This window comes from Amblyomma americanum, chromosome 3, assembly GCF_052857255.1.
Source record: "Amblyomma americanum isolate KBUSLIRL-KWMA chromosome 3, ASM5285725v1, whole genome shotgun sequence".
Classification (NCBI taxonomy): domain Eukaryota; kingdom Metazoa; phylum Arthropoda; class Arachnida; order Ixodida; family Ixodidae; genus Amblyomma; species Amblyomma americanum.
The window spans coordinates 40181453-40201213 of NC_135499.1; the positions used below are offsets into that span (position 1 = coordinate 40181453).

The 19761-nt window shown below is 46.1% G+C and overlaps 1 protein-coding gene across 1 annotated transcript in view; it reads right to left on the reverse strand.

Annotated features, from left to right (window-relative positions):
* Nucleotides 1–18842, reverse strand: part of LOC144124543 (heparan-sulfate 6-O-sulfotransferase 1-like) — a 63266-nt gene extending 44424 nt beyond the window's left edge. Inside the window, exons 1-3 of the mRNA XM_077657285.1 lie at nucleotides 18286–18842; nucleotides 15236–15413; nucleotides 2001–2314 (exon numbers count right to left, since the gene is read on the reverse strand). Coding sequence (XP_077513411.1) covers nucleotides 2001–2314; nucleotides 15236–15413; nucleotides 18286–18776 — 983 coding nt within the window. The 5' untranslated portion in view covers nucleotides 18777–18842. The remainder of the gene's footprint in view (nucleotides 1–2000; nucleotides 2315–15235; nucleotides 15414–18285) is intronic.
* Between the last annotated feature and the right edge of the window lie 919 nt (nucleotides 18843–19761).

The window sequence follows — 19761 nt, forward strand, 5'->3', positions numbered from 1 at the left end:
CCAACCACCATACACTGCAGCTGAACTTGCATGAGCATTCAGCGTCATTCGCCGCTGTTGTGGCAGAATGGAAGGAGCTGGCCTTTCTCATTTGGACACTGTCAACAAGCTTGAGGACAGCTTAATGAACTTGGTGCAGAAGGAAAAGCAAGCAAAGGTCACAGATCTTTTTCTTCCGAAATAAAGTGCTCTGGTCATCGCGCTGTGCTTTTGTTTTTTTTACGCGCCTTTGAGGCACAGATCGGTAAGTTCCCGTCAGTCACGACATCAGGAAACTGCCTTGAGATGTGTGGAGTTGTTGGAGAGGCTTTTGACATGCATATTTTATATTCCGAATTATCGATATATCGAACTATTTCGCGATCCCCTCCGAGTTACGGGATCGACTGTAGCTGTATTCTCTAGTTCCCTTGTTTTCACATCGTGAGTGTCGTTGTCTGTCCACATGCCCCTATTCCACAACAGAAAGACAGGCAACTACAGTTAAGTTAAACCTCGATTTAACAAGGTCAGTAAAATCGACACTTTACTTCGTGAAACTGAAATTTTGAAGCATCAATATTCTGTTAGCATGCTAAGAATCTGCCAAAAATGCGCTACGGATAACTCAGGGGAAAAACCTTTATTTGCGATTAAAGTGGTCTTTTACTGCTGCCCTTTCTTCGCCAGCAGCAACGGCATTACGCGCGTCTCGCTTATGTTGTGAGCTCGTGAACTGCCTCGGCACGTCTGTAGCGCCAAACACTTTGTGGGTGACGGCAATGATGCACTCGACTTGGGATTTGGTTTTGTTGTCATCATCCTCTTGTAAGTGCCCCGAGCACATTGCCAACACGAGGACGCGTTCCATCGCTGCTATAGCTGCGACCTCGTGGCCGTCAGTGGCGGCCTTGCGGCGGGCCACGCCTACTGCCCCTTCCCACCCCTCTCTCCTCTCCTTTCTTTCTCCTGCCGAAAAGGTTGCCGCCAGTGATCAGCTAACGGCCACCCGGCCCTTCCGTTAAGAATCCAGGAATCCTTCTTTTCCAGCAATAAAGGTTTCTCTCTCTCTCTCCAGCAAGAACAGTGTCCTCCAAACATCAAACAATGAAATTAAATCAGGCCCGTTCCACTTCTCATGTTTTTTGCCGCTGGTCCGAGTGTGTGTCTTTTTGCCCAAAAGTGCACCATCTGAGCGAGAAGCGAGGTTGTTGGGTGTGAAGCGCGTGAGGGGCTTCTCAGCTAATGGGTGCGTTAACGGCACTGGGCCTTCCAGGCCTTCTGTCTGTCTAGCTTTGGGTACCTGTAAACGTGACAAACGCAGGCATGCTGCCTTCGAGCACAGGCAGCACATTGCATTCGGCGCCAATTTTGGCAAGATAGAAGCGAGAGCTGCAGGCTTGCCTGGCACCATGCCAAGGCTCTGCTGCTGCTCATGCCAGCGGCGCACTCACCAATACGACCGTCGCCGTATTGTGTCTGCATATGCACTCCTTATGTGAAAGCCGGGCGGCACCCATATGACGCATGCATTCCAATGCGTGCTCCAGCATGCGCTCTGCTCAACCACTCGTGGCTGCGATACAATTTTCCCCACTGGTTTCTTTCCAGCCATCAATAAAATTTCGTTGCATTGAAAATGCGGAAAAATCTTCTACTTCATTATATTGAGGCAAAAAATACATGGTGTTCTATGGGCGTGAAGTTATGAAAACTGGAATACTTCGTTACACCGAGGTTTAACTGTATACACATGTGCACAAAGCTGCAGGCCTGGCCACGGCTATCCTACAACCACTCTACCCTGGCCGCCAGATGCGAGGTGCGAGGTGAGGAGCCAGAAAGAACCTAGTTTGCAGCACACGTCGTTCAGACTGGCTTAAATCCCCATATAATTCACAGTGTTGCAAACTACTTGCAGCATGTTCAAATCAGATTTCTCTGCCAGTTTCGCTCCGTGCCCAAATATTGATCACTCGTAAAACACGGATGTGAGCGATGGCAAGAAAGGGGGCACCCACCTGCGTACTGCTTCAAGGTCAGCAGGGGGCACCCGCCCCTGGGCGGCGGCGCTACGTGTCTCGTTGAGCTGCTCAAAGGGGCGCACAAAGCGCAGACCGAAGGTGCTCTCGAACAGGTGCTGGGAGCGCCACTGCTCCTCAGTCAGGCCAAAAAAGGCCGTGCGGCGCAGGTTCTCCCGTGCGCTGGCCAGCAGCAGCAGGTCCCGCTGGTGCTCGCTCAGCCCCGACCGGTTGTAGCAACCTACCAGGGTTAGGTCGGCAAGCATGCGCGTCTGCCGGTTCACTGCCAAATTCCATGGACACGACAGGAACTCCTGCAGACAAGAACCAAAGAAGCAAGATATTCATAATCATCGTCAGCCAAATTACATCCAGTGACCTTCAATTAACCCTGCCAGACAGACAGACAGAGCATGGTGAACCACGGTTCGCCATGTTCAAGCTGAGATTACAAGAACAACGCATACTTGTGCAATACGTCTAAGTGGTAACAATGATGAGGATCTCTGGGCTTAATATAAGAATGGGCACAGATCAATGAGTGGACTTGAATGAAGACTATGGCAATCATGTTGAGCAATGGACTACACGCAATGCAGACGAGATTTCTGATTTCTGGGCTTAATATAAGAGTGGGCACAGATCAATGCGTGGACTTGAATGAAGACTATGGCAATCATGTTGCGCAATGGACTACACGCAATGCAGACGAGTTTTCTGATCTCTGGGCTTAATATAAGAGTGGGCACAGATCAATGAGTGGACTTCAATAAAGACAATGGCAATCATGTTGGGCAATGAACTACACGCAATGCAGACGAGATTTCTGATTTCTGGGCTTAATATAAGAGTGGGCACAGATCAATGAGTGGACTTGAATGAAGACTATGGCAATCATGTTGCGCAATGGACTACACGCAATGCAGACGAGATTTCTGATTTCTGGGCTTAATATAAGAGTGGGCACAGATCAATGAGTGGACTTGAGTGAAGACTATGGCAATCATGTTGCGCAATGGACTACATGCAATGCAGACGAGATTTCTGATTTCTGGGCTTAATATAAGAGTGGGCATAGATCAATGAGTGGACTTGAATGAAGACTATGGCAATCATGTTGCGCAATGGACTACACGCAATGCAGACGAGATTTCTGATTTCTGGGCTTAATATAAGAGTGGGCACAGATCAATGAGTGGACTTGAGTGAAGACTATGGCAATCATGTTGCACAATGGACTACACGCAATGCAGACGAGATTTCTGATTTCTGGGCTTAATATAAGAGTGGGCACAGATCAATGCGTGGACTTGAATGAAGACTATGGCAATCATGTTGCGCAATGGACTACACGCAATGCAGATGAGTTTTCTGATCTCTGGGCTTAATATAAGAGTGGGCACAGATCAATGAGTGGACTTGAATGAAGACTATGGCAATCATGTTGCGCAATGAACTACACGCAATGCAGACGAGATTTCTGATTTCTGGGTTTAATATAAGATCAGTAGCGTGGCTTTTTGGGCTTGTTGGTACATAGTTCCAATACACTGTGTAGCGCAGCAAAAGACGAGGACACAAGAGACGAGAGACGAACACCACGATTGATTTGTGCCCACCATAAGAGTGGGCACAAATCAATGAGTGGACTTGAATGAAGACTATGGCAATCATGTTGCACAATGGACTACACGCAATGCAGACGAGATTTCTGATTTCTGGCCTTAATATAAGAGTGGGCACAGATCAATGAGTGGACTTGAGTGAAGACTATGGCAATCATGTTGCGCAATGGACTACACGCAATGCAGACGAGATTTCTGATCTCTGGGCTTAATATAAGGGTGGGCACAGATCAATGAGTGGACTTGAATGAAGACTATGGCAATCATGTTGCGCAATGGACTACACGCAATGCAGATGAGTTTTCTGATCTCTGGACTTAATATAAGAGTGGGCACAGATCAATGAGTGGACTTGAATGAAGACTATGGCAATCATGTTGCGCAATGGACTACACGCAATGCGGACGAGATTTCTGATCTCTGGGCTTAATATAAGAGTGGGCACAGATCAATGAGTGGACTTGAATGAAGACTATGGCAATCATGTTGCGCAATGTACTACACGCAATGCAGACGAGATTTCTGATTTCTGGGCTTAATATAAGAGTGGGCACAGATCAATGAGTGGACTTGAGTGAAGACTATGGCAATCATGTTGTGCAATGGACTACACGCAATGCAGACGAGATTTCTGATTTCTGGGCTTAATATAAGAGTGGGCACAGATCAATGAGTGGACTTGAGTGAAGACTATGGCAATCATGTTGCGCAATGGACTACATGCAATGCAGACGAGTTTTCTGATTTCTGGGCTTAATATAAGAGTGGGCATAGATCAATGAGTGGACCTGAATGAAGACTATGGCAATCATGTTGCGCAATGGACTACACGCAATGCAGACGAGATTTCTGATTTCTGGGCTTAATATAAGAGTGGGCACAGATCAATGAGTGGACTTGAGTGAAGACTATGGCAATCATGTTGCGCAATGGACTACATGCAATGCAGACGAGATTTCTGATTTCTGGGCTTAATATAAGAGTGGGCACAGATCAATGAGTGGACTTGAATGAAGACTATGGCTATCATGTTGCGCAATGGACTACACGCAATGCAGACGAGATTTCTGATTTCTGGGCTTAATATAAGAGTGGGCACAGATCAATGAGTGGACTTGAATGAAGACTATGGCAATCATGTTGCGCAATGGACTACACGCAATGCGGACGAGATTTCTGATTTCTGGGCTTAATATAAGAGTGGGCGCAGATCAATGAGTGGACTTGAATGAAGACTATGGCTATCATGTTGCGCAATGGACTACATGCAATGCAGACGAGTTTTCTGATCTCTGGGCTTAATATAAGAGTGGGCACAGATCAATGAGTGGACTTGAATGAAGACTATGGCAATCATGTTGCGCAATGAACTACACGCAATGCAGACGAGATTTCTGATTTCTGGGTTTAATATAAGAGTGGGCACAGATCAATGAGTGGACTTGAATGAAGACTACGGCAATCATGTTGCGCAATGAACTACACGCAATGCAGACGAGATTTCTGATTTCTGGGTTTAATATAAGAGTGGGCACAAATCAATGAGTGGACTTGAATGAAGACTATGGCAATCATGTTGCACAATGGACTACACGCAATGCAGACGAGATTTCTGATTTCTGGCCTTAATATAAGAGTGGGCACAGATCAATAAGTGGACTTGAGTGAAGACTATGGCAATCATGTTGCGCAATGGACTACACGCAATGCAGACGAGATTTCTGATCTCTGGGCTTAATATAACGGTGGGCACAGATCAATGAGTGGACTTGAATGAAGACTATGGCAATCATGTTGCGCAATGGACTACACGCAATGCAGATGAGTTTTCTGATCTCTGGGCTTAATATAAGAGTGGGCACAGATCAATGAGTGGACTTGAATGAAGACTATGGCAATCATGTTGCGCAATGGACTACACGCAATGCGGACGAGATTTCTGATCTCTGGGCTTAATATAAGAGTGGGCACAGATCAATGAGTGGACTTGAGTGAAGACTATGGCAATCATGTTGCGCAATGGACTACACGCAATGCAGACGAGATTTCTGATTTCTGGGCTTAATATAAGAGTGGGCACAGATCAATGAGTGGACTTGAGTGAAGACTATGGCAATCATGTTGCGCAATGGACTACATGCAATGCAGACGAGATTTCTGATTTCTGGGCTTAATATAAGAGTGGGCATAGATCAATGAGTGGACCTGAATGAAGACTATGGCAATCATGTTGCGCAATAGACTACACGCAATGCAGACGAGATATCTGATTTCTGGGCTTAATATAAGAGTGGGCACAGATCAATGAGTGGACTTGAGTGAAGACTATGGCAATCATGTTGCGCAATGGACTACACGCAATGCAGACGAGATTTCTGATCTCTGGGCTTAATATAAGAGTGGGCACAGATCAATGAGTGGACTTGAGTGAAGACTATGGCAATCATGTTGCACAATGGACTACATGCAATGCAGATGAGTTTTCTGATCTCTGGGCTTAATATAAGAGTGGGCACAGATCAATGAGTGGACTTGAGTGAAGACTATGGCAATCATGTTGCACAAGGGACTACACGCAATGCAGACGAGTTTTCTGATCTCTGGGCTTAATATAAGAGTGGGCACAGATCAATGAGTGGATTTGAGTGAAGACTATGGCAATCATGTTGCGCAATGGACTACATGCAATGCAGACGAGATTTCTGATTTCTGGGCTTAATATAAGAGTGGGCACAGATCAATGAGTGGACTTGAATGAAGACTATGGCAATCATGTTGCGCAATGGACTACACGCAATGCAGACGAGATTTCTGATTTCTGGGCTTAATATAAGAGTGGGCACTGATCAATGAGTGGACTTGAATGAAGACTATGGCAATCATGTTGAGCAATGGACTACACGCAATGCAGACGAGATTTCTGATTTCTGGGCTTAATATAAGAGTGGGCACAGATCAATGAGTGGACTTGAGTGAAGACTATGGCAATCATGTTGTGCAATGGACTACATGCAATGCAGACGAGTATTCTGATTTCTGGGCTTAATATAAGAGTGGGCACAGATCAGTCAGTGGACTTGAATGAAGACTACGGCAAGCATGTTGCGCAATGGACTACACGCAATGCAGACGAGATTTCTGATTTCTGGGCTTAATATAAGAGTGGGCACAGATCAATGAGTGGACTTGAATGAAGACTATGGCAATCATGTTGCGCAATGGACTACACGCAATGCAGACGAGATTTCTGATTTCTGGGCTTAATATAAGAGTGGGCACAGATCAATGAGTGGACTTGAGTGAAGACTATGGCAATCATGTTGCGCAATGGACTACATGCAATGCAGACGAGATTTCTGATTTCTGAGCTTAATATAAGAGTGGGCACAGATCAATGCGTGGACTTGAATGAAGACTATGGCAATCATGTTGCACAATGGACTACACGCAATGCAGACGAGATTTCTGATTTCTGGGCTTAATATAAGAGTGGGCACAGATCAATGAGTGGACTTAAGTGAAGACTATGGCAATCATGTTGCGCAATGGACTACACGCAATGCAGACGAGATTTCTGATCTCTGGGCTTAATATAAGAGTGGGCACAGATCAATGAGTGGACTTGAGTGAAGACTATGGCAATCTGCACAATGGACTACACGCAATGCAGACGAGTTTTCTGATCTCTGGGCTTAATATAAGAGTGGGCACAGATCAATGAGTGGACTTGAGTGAAGACTATGGCAATCATGTTGCACAATAGACTACACGCAATGCAGACGAGTTTTCTGATCTCTGGGCTTAATATAAGAGTGGGCACAGATCAATGAGTGGATTTGAGTGAAGACTATGGCAATCATGTTGCGCAATGGACTACACGCAATGCAGACGAGATTTCTGATCTCTGGGCTTAATATAAGAGTGGGCACAGATCAATGAGTGGACTTGAGTGAAGACTATAGCAACCATGTTGCGCAATGGACTACACGCATTGCAGACGAGATTTCTGTACCCTCACATTCAGGGGCTGCGGGTGTACTCCTACTCATTACACCAGGCACCACCTCTCGGCGTACGTGGCCCGGTGGACTGTGGGCTGCATAGGCGGCGCACATCGAACTGTGCGTCACTACTCATGTTTTCCTGTACCAGACAGTGCTGCATTTATTTGGTGTGCATTGCTCCTGGTTGAGGCGATATCCGAGGGCAGTCAATCAGGCAGGCTACGAAATGGAAAACGGTATTTAAAAGGAGACTTCTGTGCTGGTGATTACCTTGTTTCTGCCTTTTACATGTCCTACCGTCAGTGATAAATAAGTGTCTGCTTTTCTTAAAGGGTTGACAACTTTATGCATCAGAATGTAGACTTAGTGATCTGACACAATGATTTAGTGACACACAAGAGGTTGGCGGATGAGTGAGCTCCAGAATGAAGGTTGTTCAGTGAGTGAAATGTGTGTTCTCAATCACACGTGGTTTGTCTTCAGCATCCGAGTGATGAGGTAACTAGTGCTCACATTAAACACATTTCCTGTAAGGGGATGTAGGCACGACCACTATCAATTTACATTGCTTTTTTCATATGTTAGAGGACACTCAGCGTAGTGAAGGGCTAACAATAAGTAAGTCAGAACAAAATATACATGATTTCACTATAGATTCTATGACACAGGCCCGAATGGCTAGGCAATGCACCGAGAGCTTCCAAAAAAATTGTATTGATCTGCTGGCTGCAGAAGTGAAGGCTGACTTTCTACTAATATATATTCCAGATTTGATGAAACGGGAGAAACTGCGTTGTTATGCTGCACATATTTTACCTTTCTGATAACGCAAAACTAGCTGCAACACAACAGCGCTGAGGAAATATGCTCGGCGATGTTTTCTTGCTCCCGAATGCTAGTATATTGCAACTTTCATGCAGGCGGGGAGCAGCGCAGGGCTACTGCAACCCCGCATTCCCCAAAGAAATGCTTGCACCGTGGCGTGCCAGATGGCAGAAAATGGCGGCACTGGAGAACGGCTCTGGATTCTGGTCTATATGCAGGGCCTTTCATTTTTGCAGGTGGATAATTCTGAACTCCTCAAATTCAGAACAAGCATGAATATCTGCACGAAACATAACATGTATAATATAAATACAAATAAAACAATTTACTGGTTAAATATGCCTGTGTTGTGTGTTGTGCTGGGTTTTATGGCCCATAGGCAGCTAAGGCCATCATGCGCCAAGCACAAGGTACAGAATTGCTTTTCTACAGAATGTTTTGGAGTATGAAAAAGAGGCGATGGTGCAGATGACTTAAAAAGATTGTACTGCCTAGTAATAAAAGAAGGGAAGAAATTTGGAAATGGCTAATGGTAGAAGCCTTAAAGAAGGTCAGGCAGCCTTAGCGGCTTTCCTTGGCTAGCAAGGATCCAGAGGCTCCCAACCAATCAAATAAACAGCCTCAGCCTACTTCTCAAGAATGAGAAAGTGGCTGAGGTGTATCATGTATAAAAGCAATCCAGTGGGTAAAAAAAATTACAGCTTTTCAAGTACGCCTGCTACTTTTAAAAAGCTAAAAATGGAAGGTATGTTAACAATGGCATTATCAGCTAAAAGCAATGTAGGGTGGAAAGGAATGCAATTATGATAAAAATGAGTGAAGGACTTTTTTCTCAGTTTTTCTAGTTTTATACATGAGAATAAAATGTGGTTAACCGTAAGTTCATCTCTGCATTCCTCGCAAACAGGTTTATCTTGTTTTGTTAGCAGGAAGTTGTGCGTAAGGTGCGTGTGGCCTATCCGGAGACGGCATACAATCACTTCCTTAAAACGTTCCTGGTGCACACGTGACTTAAATTCACCTATAACTGGCTTTACCAAGTGTGGTTTATTTTCCACATCTCTGTTCCAAGCCGACTGCCATTTTTTCCTTAACTTCCTTTGTACTAATTTCATGCAGTCATTCAAGGGTATATTTACTTTTTTTATTTCCTTGCCACGAGCTTGAGCAGCACAGAAATCTGCTCGCTCATCGCCTTTTATGCCGACATGACTCGGGACCCAGCAGAGTTTAATGTTTTGTCTTCTAGCTGTGGCTGTTACTATGTTGTGTATAATGTCACCAAGTATAGGAGTGATTGCGTTTCTTGAGTGGAGAGCTGTAAGTATACTTAAAGAGTCTGTCTAAATAATAGTGTTTTTGAGGTTCTCACCGAGTATTTTTTCTACGGTCACATATACTGCGTAACATTCTGCAGTGAAGATGGATGCGCACTGTGGAAGTCGTATTGTTGTCTCCGAATTCCCTCGCACCACTGCACTTCCTACATAAGTATCCGTTTTCGAACCGTCAGTATAAAAGGCTGTGAAACCATTGTATTTTTCCTCAAGTGCCAGAAATTCTTGTACTATTTGGTGTTGTGGAGTTTGCTTTTTGCGGAACTGTGTGAGAGTGAAATAGCACAATGTAGGAAAATCGTACCATGGAGGCAGTGGACCTCGTCTTTGCGCAATGCTGGGTAATGTGTTCAGTACGCCGAGATTCTGGCAGATCTCTTCAAAGCGTAAGAGCAGTGGCCTGGTGGTTTGCGGTTTGTTGTTAAAGATTGTTCTGGATGGACACTTTGTAACTATTTCATAACAGATGTGTTTTGGAAGGGAACGGATTTTTAGGACGTATGAGCATGTAAGTATGCAAGCATGCTTCTTCTATCTGTAAGTGATGGTTCGTTTGTTTCGACATAAAGACTGTTTATGGGCGACGTCCTGTAAGCGCCAGTGGAAAGACGCAACCCCAAATTGTGCACTGGATCTAGTCGTTTCAAGTAGGATGGCCTTGCAGAACCATACACCAGGCAACCATAGTCTAAGCAGGATCGTACTACAGAGCGATAGATGTGTAGAAGGCTTGCCCTGTCAGAACCCCAGTGTTTGTGTGAAAGCACTTGAGTATATTCAGCGATCGAGAAGCTTTCTTTTTCAACGCATTTATGTGAGGTAGAAAAGTTAGTTTTCGGTCAAATGCTATGCCTAAGAATTTGCGTTCAGTTTTTAAAGGTAACTGGGTTTCGTTTAGGTGTAATGTGGGGTCTGTCTGTAGACCCCGTTTCAGTGAAAAAAGTAAGGCCACTGTTTTCTGTGGAGAGAACTGGAAACCATTCCTGTCTGCCCATGTTGCCAGTTTATTTATTGTTAGCTGTATTTGTCTTTCGCAAGTGGATATGTTTGAGAATGTACATGCTATCTGAAGATCGTCAACATAGACAGAATACATAATGGACCTTGGGATTATTTTCCTAATAGAATTCATTTTTATGACAAAGAGAGTTGTACTTAAAATACATTCTTGGGGTACCCCATTTTCCTGAATAAAATTCTTTGAAAAAGTCGAGCCTAGGCGCACATCGAATGAGCGATTGGATAAAAAGTCTTTTATGCAATTTAACATCCTGCCGCGCACGCCAAGCTCGGCAAGGTCTTGCAGAATCCCAAACCTCCAGGTTATGTCGTATGCCTTTTCTAAGTCAAAAAAGACTGCAAGACATTGTTGTCTGTGTATAAACGCATCTATGACAGTACTTTCAAGGCAGACTAGGTGATCTGTTGTGCAGCATCCTTTTTTAAAACCACATTGATGGCTGTCGAGAAGTTCACGGATTGAAGGACAAAAATTAATCTTATGTTTAGGACACTTTCAAATGACTTGGCGAGGCAATTGGTAAGGGCTATGGGTCTATAACTGTTCGGAGAGGTTGGTGGCTTCCCGGGTTTAAGAAACGGCACAATAATAGCTTCTTTCCAAGCTTTGGGTATTTTTCCTGATACCCAAACTTTGTTAAAGAACTTTAGAAGTGCCTCTACGGCAGGTTCAGAAAGATGGGCTAGCATTTGGTAATGTATTTGGTCTGGGCCGGGGGCAGTATGTTTACCGGCAGAAAGTACTGTTTGGATTTCTTGTATTGTAATTAAACTATTGTACGGTTCGTTTGTACCGCAACCTGTCGGCAGTCTTTGTTTCTCTGCTGTCTTTTTGTATTTTAAAAGTGAATCGCTGTAATGGGATGAGCTGGAAACTTCGGAAAAATATTTGCCTAAAATATCTGCCTGTTGTTCTAGACTAGTCTGTACACCGGGAGCAGTAAGAAGGGGGACTGTGAACGGAGAGTAGTTGCCTTTTAGCTTTCTGACCTTCTCCCACATTTGTTTTGATGTGGTTGAGTAGTTTATCAACGACACGTAATTTTTCCAAGAAGATTTTTCGGCACTACGACGGATATAACGAGCTTTTGCTCTTGCCTTTTTAAATTTTATAAAATTCTCCTGAGTAGGGTATCTGTGAAAAATGCCCCAGGCTTTGGTATGTTTCCTTTTTGCTTCTTTTGCATTCTTTTGTGTACTAGTATTTGTGATTTTGTTTTACTATTCCAGAGGATTGAGGAATAGCTTGGCGTGCAGCAGCAATAATACAGTTTGTGAGAAATTCGTTTAGTTCGTCTACACTCTCGTCGTCAGATACTATTCTATCTAGGCTGGCTTTTTCACGGAACAGTGCCCAGTCGGCTAAGTGCAGTTTCCATCGTTGTGGTTTAGTTGGGATTACTTTGGGTGAATGTGCTAAGCTAATTAGTATGGGTAGATGATCACTTCCATATGGGTTATCTAAGACATCCCAATTAAAATCTGTAAAAATCGAGGACGAACTAAAAGACAAATCTATGCAACTCAATTTTCCTGAGCTAGGGGAACAATAGGTTTGTTTGCCAGTGTTCAGGAGGCAAAGGTTATTGGAGAGTATAAAATCCTCAATCAGTTGGCCTCTAGTGTCGGTTTTGTTACTGCCCCAAAAACTGGAGTGGGCGTTAAAATCTCCGACCATCAAAAACGGTTCTGGTAGTTGCACTAAAAGGTCTTGTAAGTCTTGGAGTGTTATTTTAAGATGTGGATCTATATGAACGCAGCACACTGTGAGTGTTTTAAATGTGTGCAGGATGGCCGCCACAGCTTCTAATTTGGTTTTAAGCTTGTGTTCTCGGGCTGCGATTCCACTGTTAACAATGATGGCTACGCCACCCGAAAGCCGACTCGCCTGCTCTCGGTCACAGCGGAAGACCTTATAGTGTTTTAGAATGTTTTCGTGTTTAGAGCCTAAATTTGTCTCCTGTAAACACAAGGCGACAGGTGAGTATGTGGCTAATATGTCTTTTATGTCGCTTAGGTTATGTAAGAGTCCCCTACAGTTCCAGTGTATAAAAGCCATCTTGTATTATGTGGGTACTGAAAGGAACTAGGTTGGGTTTTCAGGCGCCCTTATTCGGGGCTTTTTTTTTTTTCGGTCTATAGAGCCCCGCCGCCCTTCCGGCGTCGACACAATAGGACTACTTTGACTTGTGTCCATCGTGTCCATCGCATCCTCTGACACGCTGTACGAACGTGCGAGCCGCACGTTTGTTTCCATGTTCGGCCTCTCCGTGTGGGGGGGGACCTTAGGGCCCGCGGACCTGGAGGCCCGCGCGTCCTGTTTTGTGGGTGGTGGCGCAGCGCTAGCTGCTGCCACCTTGGGCACGGGTGGCCCCGCTACAGGCTCACTGCGTGTGGCCTGAGTGGGAGCCGAAACCGGCTGTGGTGCTGTGCCCCCTTTGCACCACATTGGAGAAAGTAGGTTTGTGCATCAAAGCTACCCTCTTCTGCGCTTCCCTAAATGTTATGTTTTCTTTGACTTTGATTGTGACAATCTCCTTTTCTTGTTTCCAAACTGGACATGCGCGTGAGTATGCAGGATGGCTGCCCTCACAATTTACACATAGGTGTGGTTCAACTGCACAGTTTTCGGAATCGTGTTCATGGGAAGAGCATTTAGCACATGTGAGTTGGCCCCGGCAACTCTGAGAGCTGTGGCCGTAACGTTGGCATTTGAAGCAGCGTCGTGGGTTTGGCATGTACTGTCTTAGTTGGAGCTTTATGTAGCCTATTTCTACGGAGTCGGGGAGGATACTAGATGCAAATGTCAGGACAATGTGCTTTGTGGGGATTTCTTTTCAGGACAATGTGCTTTGTGGGGATTTCTTTTCAGGACAATGTGCTTTGTGGGGATTTCTTTATTATCTCGTCTCATTTTTATCCTGTACACGTTGGTCACATTTTGCTCCTTCAAACCTTCCAGAAGTTCTTCATCAGTTACATATTTGAGGTCATCATCTGAGATAACTCCCCGAACAGTATTCAAAGATCAGTGTGTGCTGATTGTGACTGGTTGACTGGTATATCTCCAAATGACTTCACTTCTGACAATTTCTCTTTTTCTCTTGTTGGTGGGTGTATAAAACTCCTAAAAGAAGGTCTCCGTTTGCTAGTTTTTTGATTTTGTACCCTTCTCCTATGGCACTTGTCAAGTCCTGGTAACAATGAATGGTGACACTTGTCTAGCAGTCTGTTCCTCGTGTTCGCTGTGAACAACGTGGAATCGAGGGAAGCTTGTAGCGTTTTTTTTGAAGAATTTATCTGTCTCGCTGTGAACAACGTGGAATCGAGGGAAGCTTGTAGCGTTTTTTTGAAGAATTTATCTGTCTCGGTGCGCCCTTTTTTTCGAGGGAGATTGGGTTGAAAAAAATGAGAAGCCATGGAATGTGTTCTTTGTTCGGCAATGGTGGCAGCCGCCCACCATGGAGCCCTACATGGGGACGGGACAGGTGCCTTTAAAAAGCCCAGTCCGCGCCAGCTGTACACCATCACTATAACCAAATATGCCGTAACAAAGGTTTGTCAGCCACACAAGGTTAACCCTCGCCGCCAGGAAAAAGGAAAAAACCAAGAAGTGAGTAGGAGATAGGAGAGTTGTGAGAAAGGGGCAGGAAAGTGAAAGATGAAGTGGAGAATAGGAAAAGGCGACTGCCGATTTCCCCCGGTCGATTTCCCCCGGTCTGGTCAGGCCGGAGGTGCCGTCTATAGGAAGCTGGGGCCAAAGTGGTGTGTTGCCTCCGCCGAGGGGCCTTAAAGGTCCAAACGCTCGGCATCGGCTCAACCACCAGGATCCCCTTTTCCCCGGACACGGCGAAGCCACGCACGGCGAAACGTGGGTGCTCGGGTCCGTGGTGATGCACTGTTCACCATCATCCCCTTGCGGGGATGTCCCTGCGGATGCTCGGGAACCCGCGGTGTCGCTACACACCGTCGTGACGTTTGCAAGCTGCAGGCGCCCCCCTGGGGGGATTAAATATGCCTATATGCTGCAACTCTACCATCATTCAAATCAAAGGCGGCAGTGGCAATTCAGCATGCGCAGTACCTGGTATTTTTTTCACTTGAGGAAGTCTGACACAACAGCCCCACATATAATGCGTAATACCACAGCTGCTGAGGTGGCCATGCCTGCAAGCAAAATGCAGCCCTGGACAGTTTGGTGCCCGCCTACTACACCCATGGAATACACGTCACGAGAAAGAACAACAAAATGACAAGCACTCCCACAAAGCAAAGAATAGCCTTCTGCAAATCAAACCACTAGTTGCTAGTCTGCACTTGTCTTGCCCTTTTTCCTGCTTGTGCAGTGCATTTTCGTGCCCCAAATTTGGAGGTGTCCAGTAAAGCAGCCCAATCCCATACATGCCAAGCATTTCTGGGCATACCTGGAAAGTGACGTCTCGCCAGTCGGAGCCGTTAAAGCAGGGTGGCAGTTCTTCAGCTGTGGGGGTGCGGCCTCCGCACAGGTGGCGTGAACCCCTCCAGGTGGCGCCACGCTGAACATGCCGAAACTCGCTCAGGAACCGGGCCACAGGTTCCCGCAGTAGCGTCACATAAAAGTACCTGCAGGCCCGCACCCATACTGTCAGTCACCCTTTTGATGTCAGTCCTTTTGGGGAGCAGTACTGCATTCTGGAAATAAAACAGCACATTCTGGCTGCACGAAACCATTTTAGCTGGATTATGAGGACCCGCTCCAAGAAGTTTCAATTCAATTAGAATGGCTCTCAACAAAGCTTTAGCTGCCAGTTGCCGTTGTGTCGTGCCGTTGTGTCGTGCGCTCTGGAATACTCCAGAGCAATATTTCAAGACCAACATTGCACTCAAGAAATGTGATATACCACTCAACAGATGTGCACCTGCAAGACATTTCAGTGTTTAGCAAACACAACGTAAGTTCAGTGCCACAAACTGATTACGTTCAGAAGAGCATGTTGCAGGGCAAGTTGGCTTTGCATGATATAAAAAGTGGGCCCAAAACTTGGACAAGGACCGAGAAGAAACACAAACGATGACTGACAAGCGCTTGTCAGTCGCCACTTGTGTTTCCTCTGTCCTTGTCCAAGTTTTGCGCCCACTTTTTATAAAACTTAAGGATGCTGCAGGATTCGTAGAAATAGACAGGGGTGATTTCAGCTCAACTTTTTTCACAGAACTGGTCCAGTTCTGCAGATACCTGCAGGGTTGCTCTGGTAAATGAAGGAGTCCTAATCGCTTCCTGAATATACCAGAACAAAACTAATCACAAGGACTTTTCTAAATGTTTCCAATGCTCTGACGATATAGCCAGCTACTCTCCTAATAGTCAATATAAGTGAATGTTCATATTCATGACTTTCCCTGGTTAAAAACTCTCTGCACTCAACTCTCAGTAAGATCAAACTGAACACTTCCATTATCCCATCATATGGAAATGAACCCGCTAAAAGAAAGAAATTTCTTTTGATCAATCAATGTCAGCATTCGTTAACATGAAAAGCCAAAAGATCCAGTTTTAAATGTCATGCAATATCTCATTCATATCACAGCTTAGTTCCTTTCATCCCTCTGCCTTTTATAGCTGTCCACTGCACCAGATGCAGTTGTTTGTATTCACTCTCATTGAGTATCACGGATTTTGGAACAGTCCACAATGAATACTCTTTCATTACTCTATAAAAATGAAAAATTTCTCGAACTTGCACTTGTTGCATGAAAAATACAGTAATATTATCCCCACTTCTTTTAAGCAATTTTAAGTTTGAAAGTTAAATAATTTATGGTTCGTGTACCAAAAATATTGAATGCAGATTCAATTAATAAGCAAAACTTGTATAAATAGCAAAACTTTACATTAAACTATCCATCGCCATCACCAGACAATTTGTGAACAGGTAGCTAGGAAATGCAGTCAGAAAACAAGGCATACATGCTTGCTTGAGGATGGGCCAAGATGTGCAAGCTACCGTTACCACTTCATAAGTAGCAGTTGGACTTATTAGGTTTTTATTTTTTGAATATTCAGCACTTTCTTTTTGTGTTTATTTCAGAATGCAACTTTAGTTTTTTCGAGGAGATTAATATAATTTTCGACGAATGAATGACTTTTTTTGGCGATTTAATACAGTAATACAGAGCCACCGCGGTGGCTCAGTGGTTATGGCGCTCGGCTGCTGGCTGACCCGAAAGACGTCCCGGCCGCCGTGGCCAAATTTCGATGGAGGCGAAATTCTAGAGGCCCGTGTACTGTGCGATGTCTGGGCACGTTAAAGAACACCAGGTGGTCTAAATTTCCAGAGCCCTTCACTACGGCACCCCTCATAGCCCGAGTCACTTTGGGACGTTAAATCTGCATACACCAAATACAGTAATCCTGCGTGGTCAAAAACTCACTTAGGAGTCTATCTTAGCATTTTTGTCAGCGTGAACTGTTTAGTTACAAGTAATTAACATAAAAATGGTAATTTGAGCTTTGGTTTGCAGATGGAATTACTATTATCAATAAAAAAAAAGTATTGGAAGTAAATGAGATAGCCAGCAGACAAAAAAAAAAAGTGCAAGTTTAATTCTTAGAACTTGGCTGACATCTTATCATTGGATGGTCACAATGGGTTGAGCAAGAGGGCAGGAATCATGTGGTCTGCGTGTTGACAGCAAGGATAGAACTCCTACTCAATGGTTGCAGTAGCCAAAACATGCCTTTTCATGATGCCCATGCGCGGCTTCGTGTCAGTACCCTTCATGCAGTTGACAAATCTAAGTGGGTGATGATAGCGAACAGTTCTTATCTTGAAGGTAGTGAGGATAAGGTGCTTTCCAGTCTGTAGAGAAGAGTAAGCTACGGGCAATATCCCGAATCGCACAACTGCGTTGGTTATTCACCCCGCCGCGGTGGCTCAGTGGTTAGGACGCTCGACAACTGATCCGGAGTTCCCGGGTTTGAACCCGACCGCGGCGGCTGCGTTTTTATGGAGGAAAAACGCTAAGGCGCCCGCGTGCTGTGCGATGTCAGTGCACGTTAAAGATCCCCAGGTGGTCGAAATTATTCCGGAGCCCTCCACTACGGCACCTATTCTTCCTTTCTTTCACTCCCTCCTTTATCCCTTCCCTTACGGCGCGGTTCAGGTGTCGAAAGATATATGAGACAGATACTGCGCAATTTCCTTTCGCCAAAAACCAATTATTATTATTATTATTATTATTATTGGTTATTCAATAAAAACACCATCTCATGACGCCCCTGTCTTCGCATGTAAAAAATATTGACATTTTCGAAAACCGATTGTGGAAAACTGAATTCGGTGTACTTTTACTGTTTTATTTTTTTTTTCGTTTTAAACAGAAAACTCCAACCCCTGAGTGAACAAGAGCGCCGACACACTCTAGACTGCTTAACGGAGGGTCCCTCGCAAGCGCACTGCAGACGGTGGCAACTCCTCGCGGCACGAGCGCTCACCTGCGCTTGGCAGGGGCCTTTTCGGCGCGATCCATGGCTCCGTCAACGCAGCCCGTGAGCTCGGTCCAGTCGGCGTGCAGGCCGCACTTCCATCCCGTCGAGTAGCGGCTGAAGAGCCACCAGCGCTGGCCGCCGCTGCCCGGTGGCCGGGCACAGCGGCAGCGCTTGCGGCCTCGCACACACTGGCAGGGCCGCTCGAGCTCCAGGTCGTGCACCAGGTGCCGGCCGAACACGGTGCCGCCCGTCTTTTGGATATGTAGGAACACCATGACGTCCGAGCCGCGCATGTCGAACTCGAAGTCGTCGCGCAGCATGTCCTCGAACGACAGCTTGCTAGGCCGGCCCTCGCGGGTCACGTAGCGCGGAGGCCCCAAACCCTGCGGCGCGGGTCCCACCGGCTCGGGGCTGGACGGCAGCCGCGGACACAGGTACGCGGCCGCCAGCAGCAGAAGCACGGCGAGCGCGCACAGCAAGGCCACGCTACGGGCCATGCCAGCGCGCCGCCGCCGCCGACATCAACGGGCGCGGCACGCCAGCGAGAGCGGCGCCGTCGCAATAAAGGCGTCCCGCACGCGAGAGGACGTGCGAGATGGTACGAGACGCCCATGGCGCCAATTTCAAATTAACCGCGTTTGCTCTTCTCTCTTGCACCAAGGGGGGCCAACGGCGACGCATGTGCTTCGTTTGGGCTCCGTGTTCGAGCACCTGCTGCAAAGGAAAACACCAGGATACGCCGACACACGGACAAGAAGCGTGAATGTATAAGGCACCTTTCAAGACCTCTTTTAAGCAAATCGGAGCTCGGGCGACCGAGCTCCGACGGTCTCAAGCCAGCGTCGCCCCGGCGCTCTAACTTACCCGAACGCCAGGCCTAGCGCGGCGCGAACGCCTCGGCGGCAGTCATGGAGTACGCCGTAGTTGGGACTAACGCCTCCCCAGTCGAATTCAATACGACCGATTGGAAAACTATTGTTTCCTACCGCAATAAGAACCCCAAAGCTGAGTCATCAACAGCTCAGAAGCCAAATAAGCAGACCGAGAAGCCGCAGGCGCAACCTCTCCCTCCACTGCATCCTAAGAAACCGCTTCCCCGACTCCCGGAGGAGGACTATAAAATCATCTACAGACCAACGGGTGGCGTCGACTTCACGCGCTACACCGAGAAGTCTATCAGGCACGCGATCGCGACAGCGAGCGGCATCACCGCGACCGAGGCTGATAAAGACCAATCTCGAACAAATTCTGCAAAAAATGTTTTCACCATATCGACGCCGGCGCAGGCAAACTCACTACGCTACGTCGCAGTCAAGCAAATCAAGTTAGAAGGCAAAGACGTCGTCATGACGTCGTACATCGCCCCTCCGGACAGGGCCCTGCAAGGCATCATCTATCGGGCTTACAATGGCGAAACTCCCCAAGAAATGATGACAGAATTCCGCAAAAGAAACCCTGACATCGTACAAGCACGAACCATGG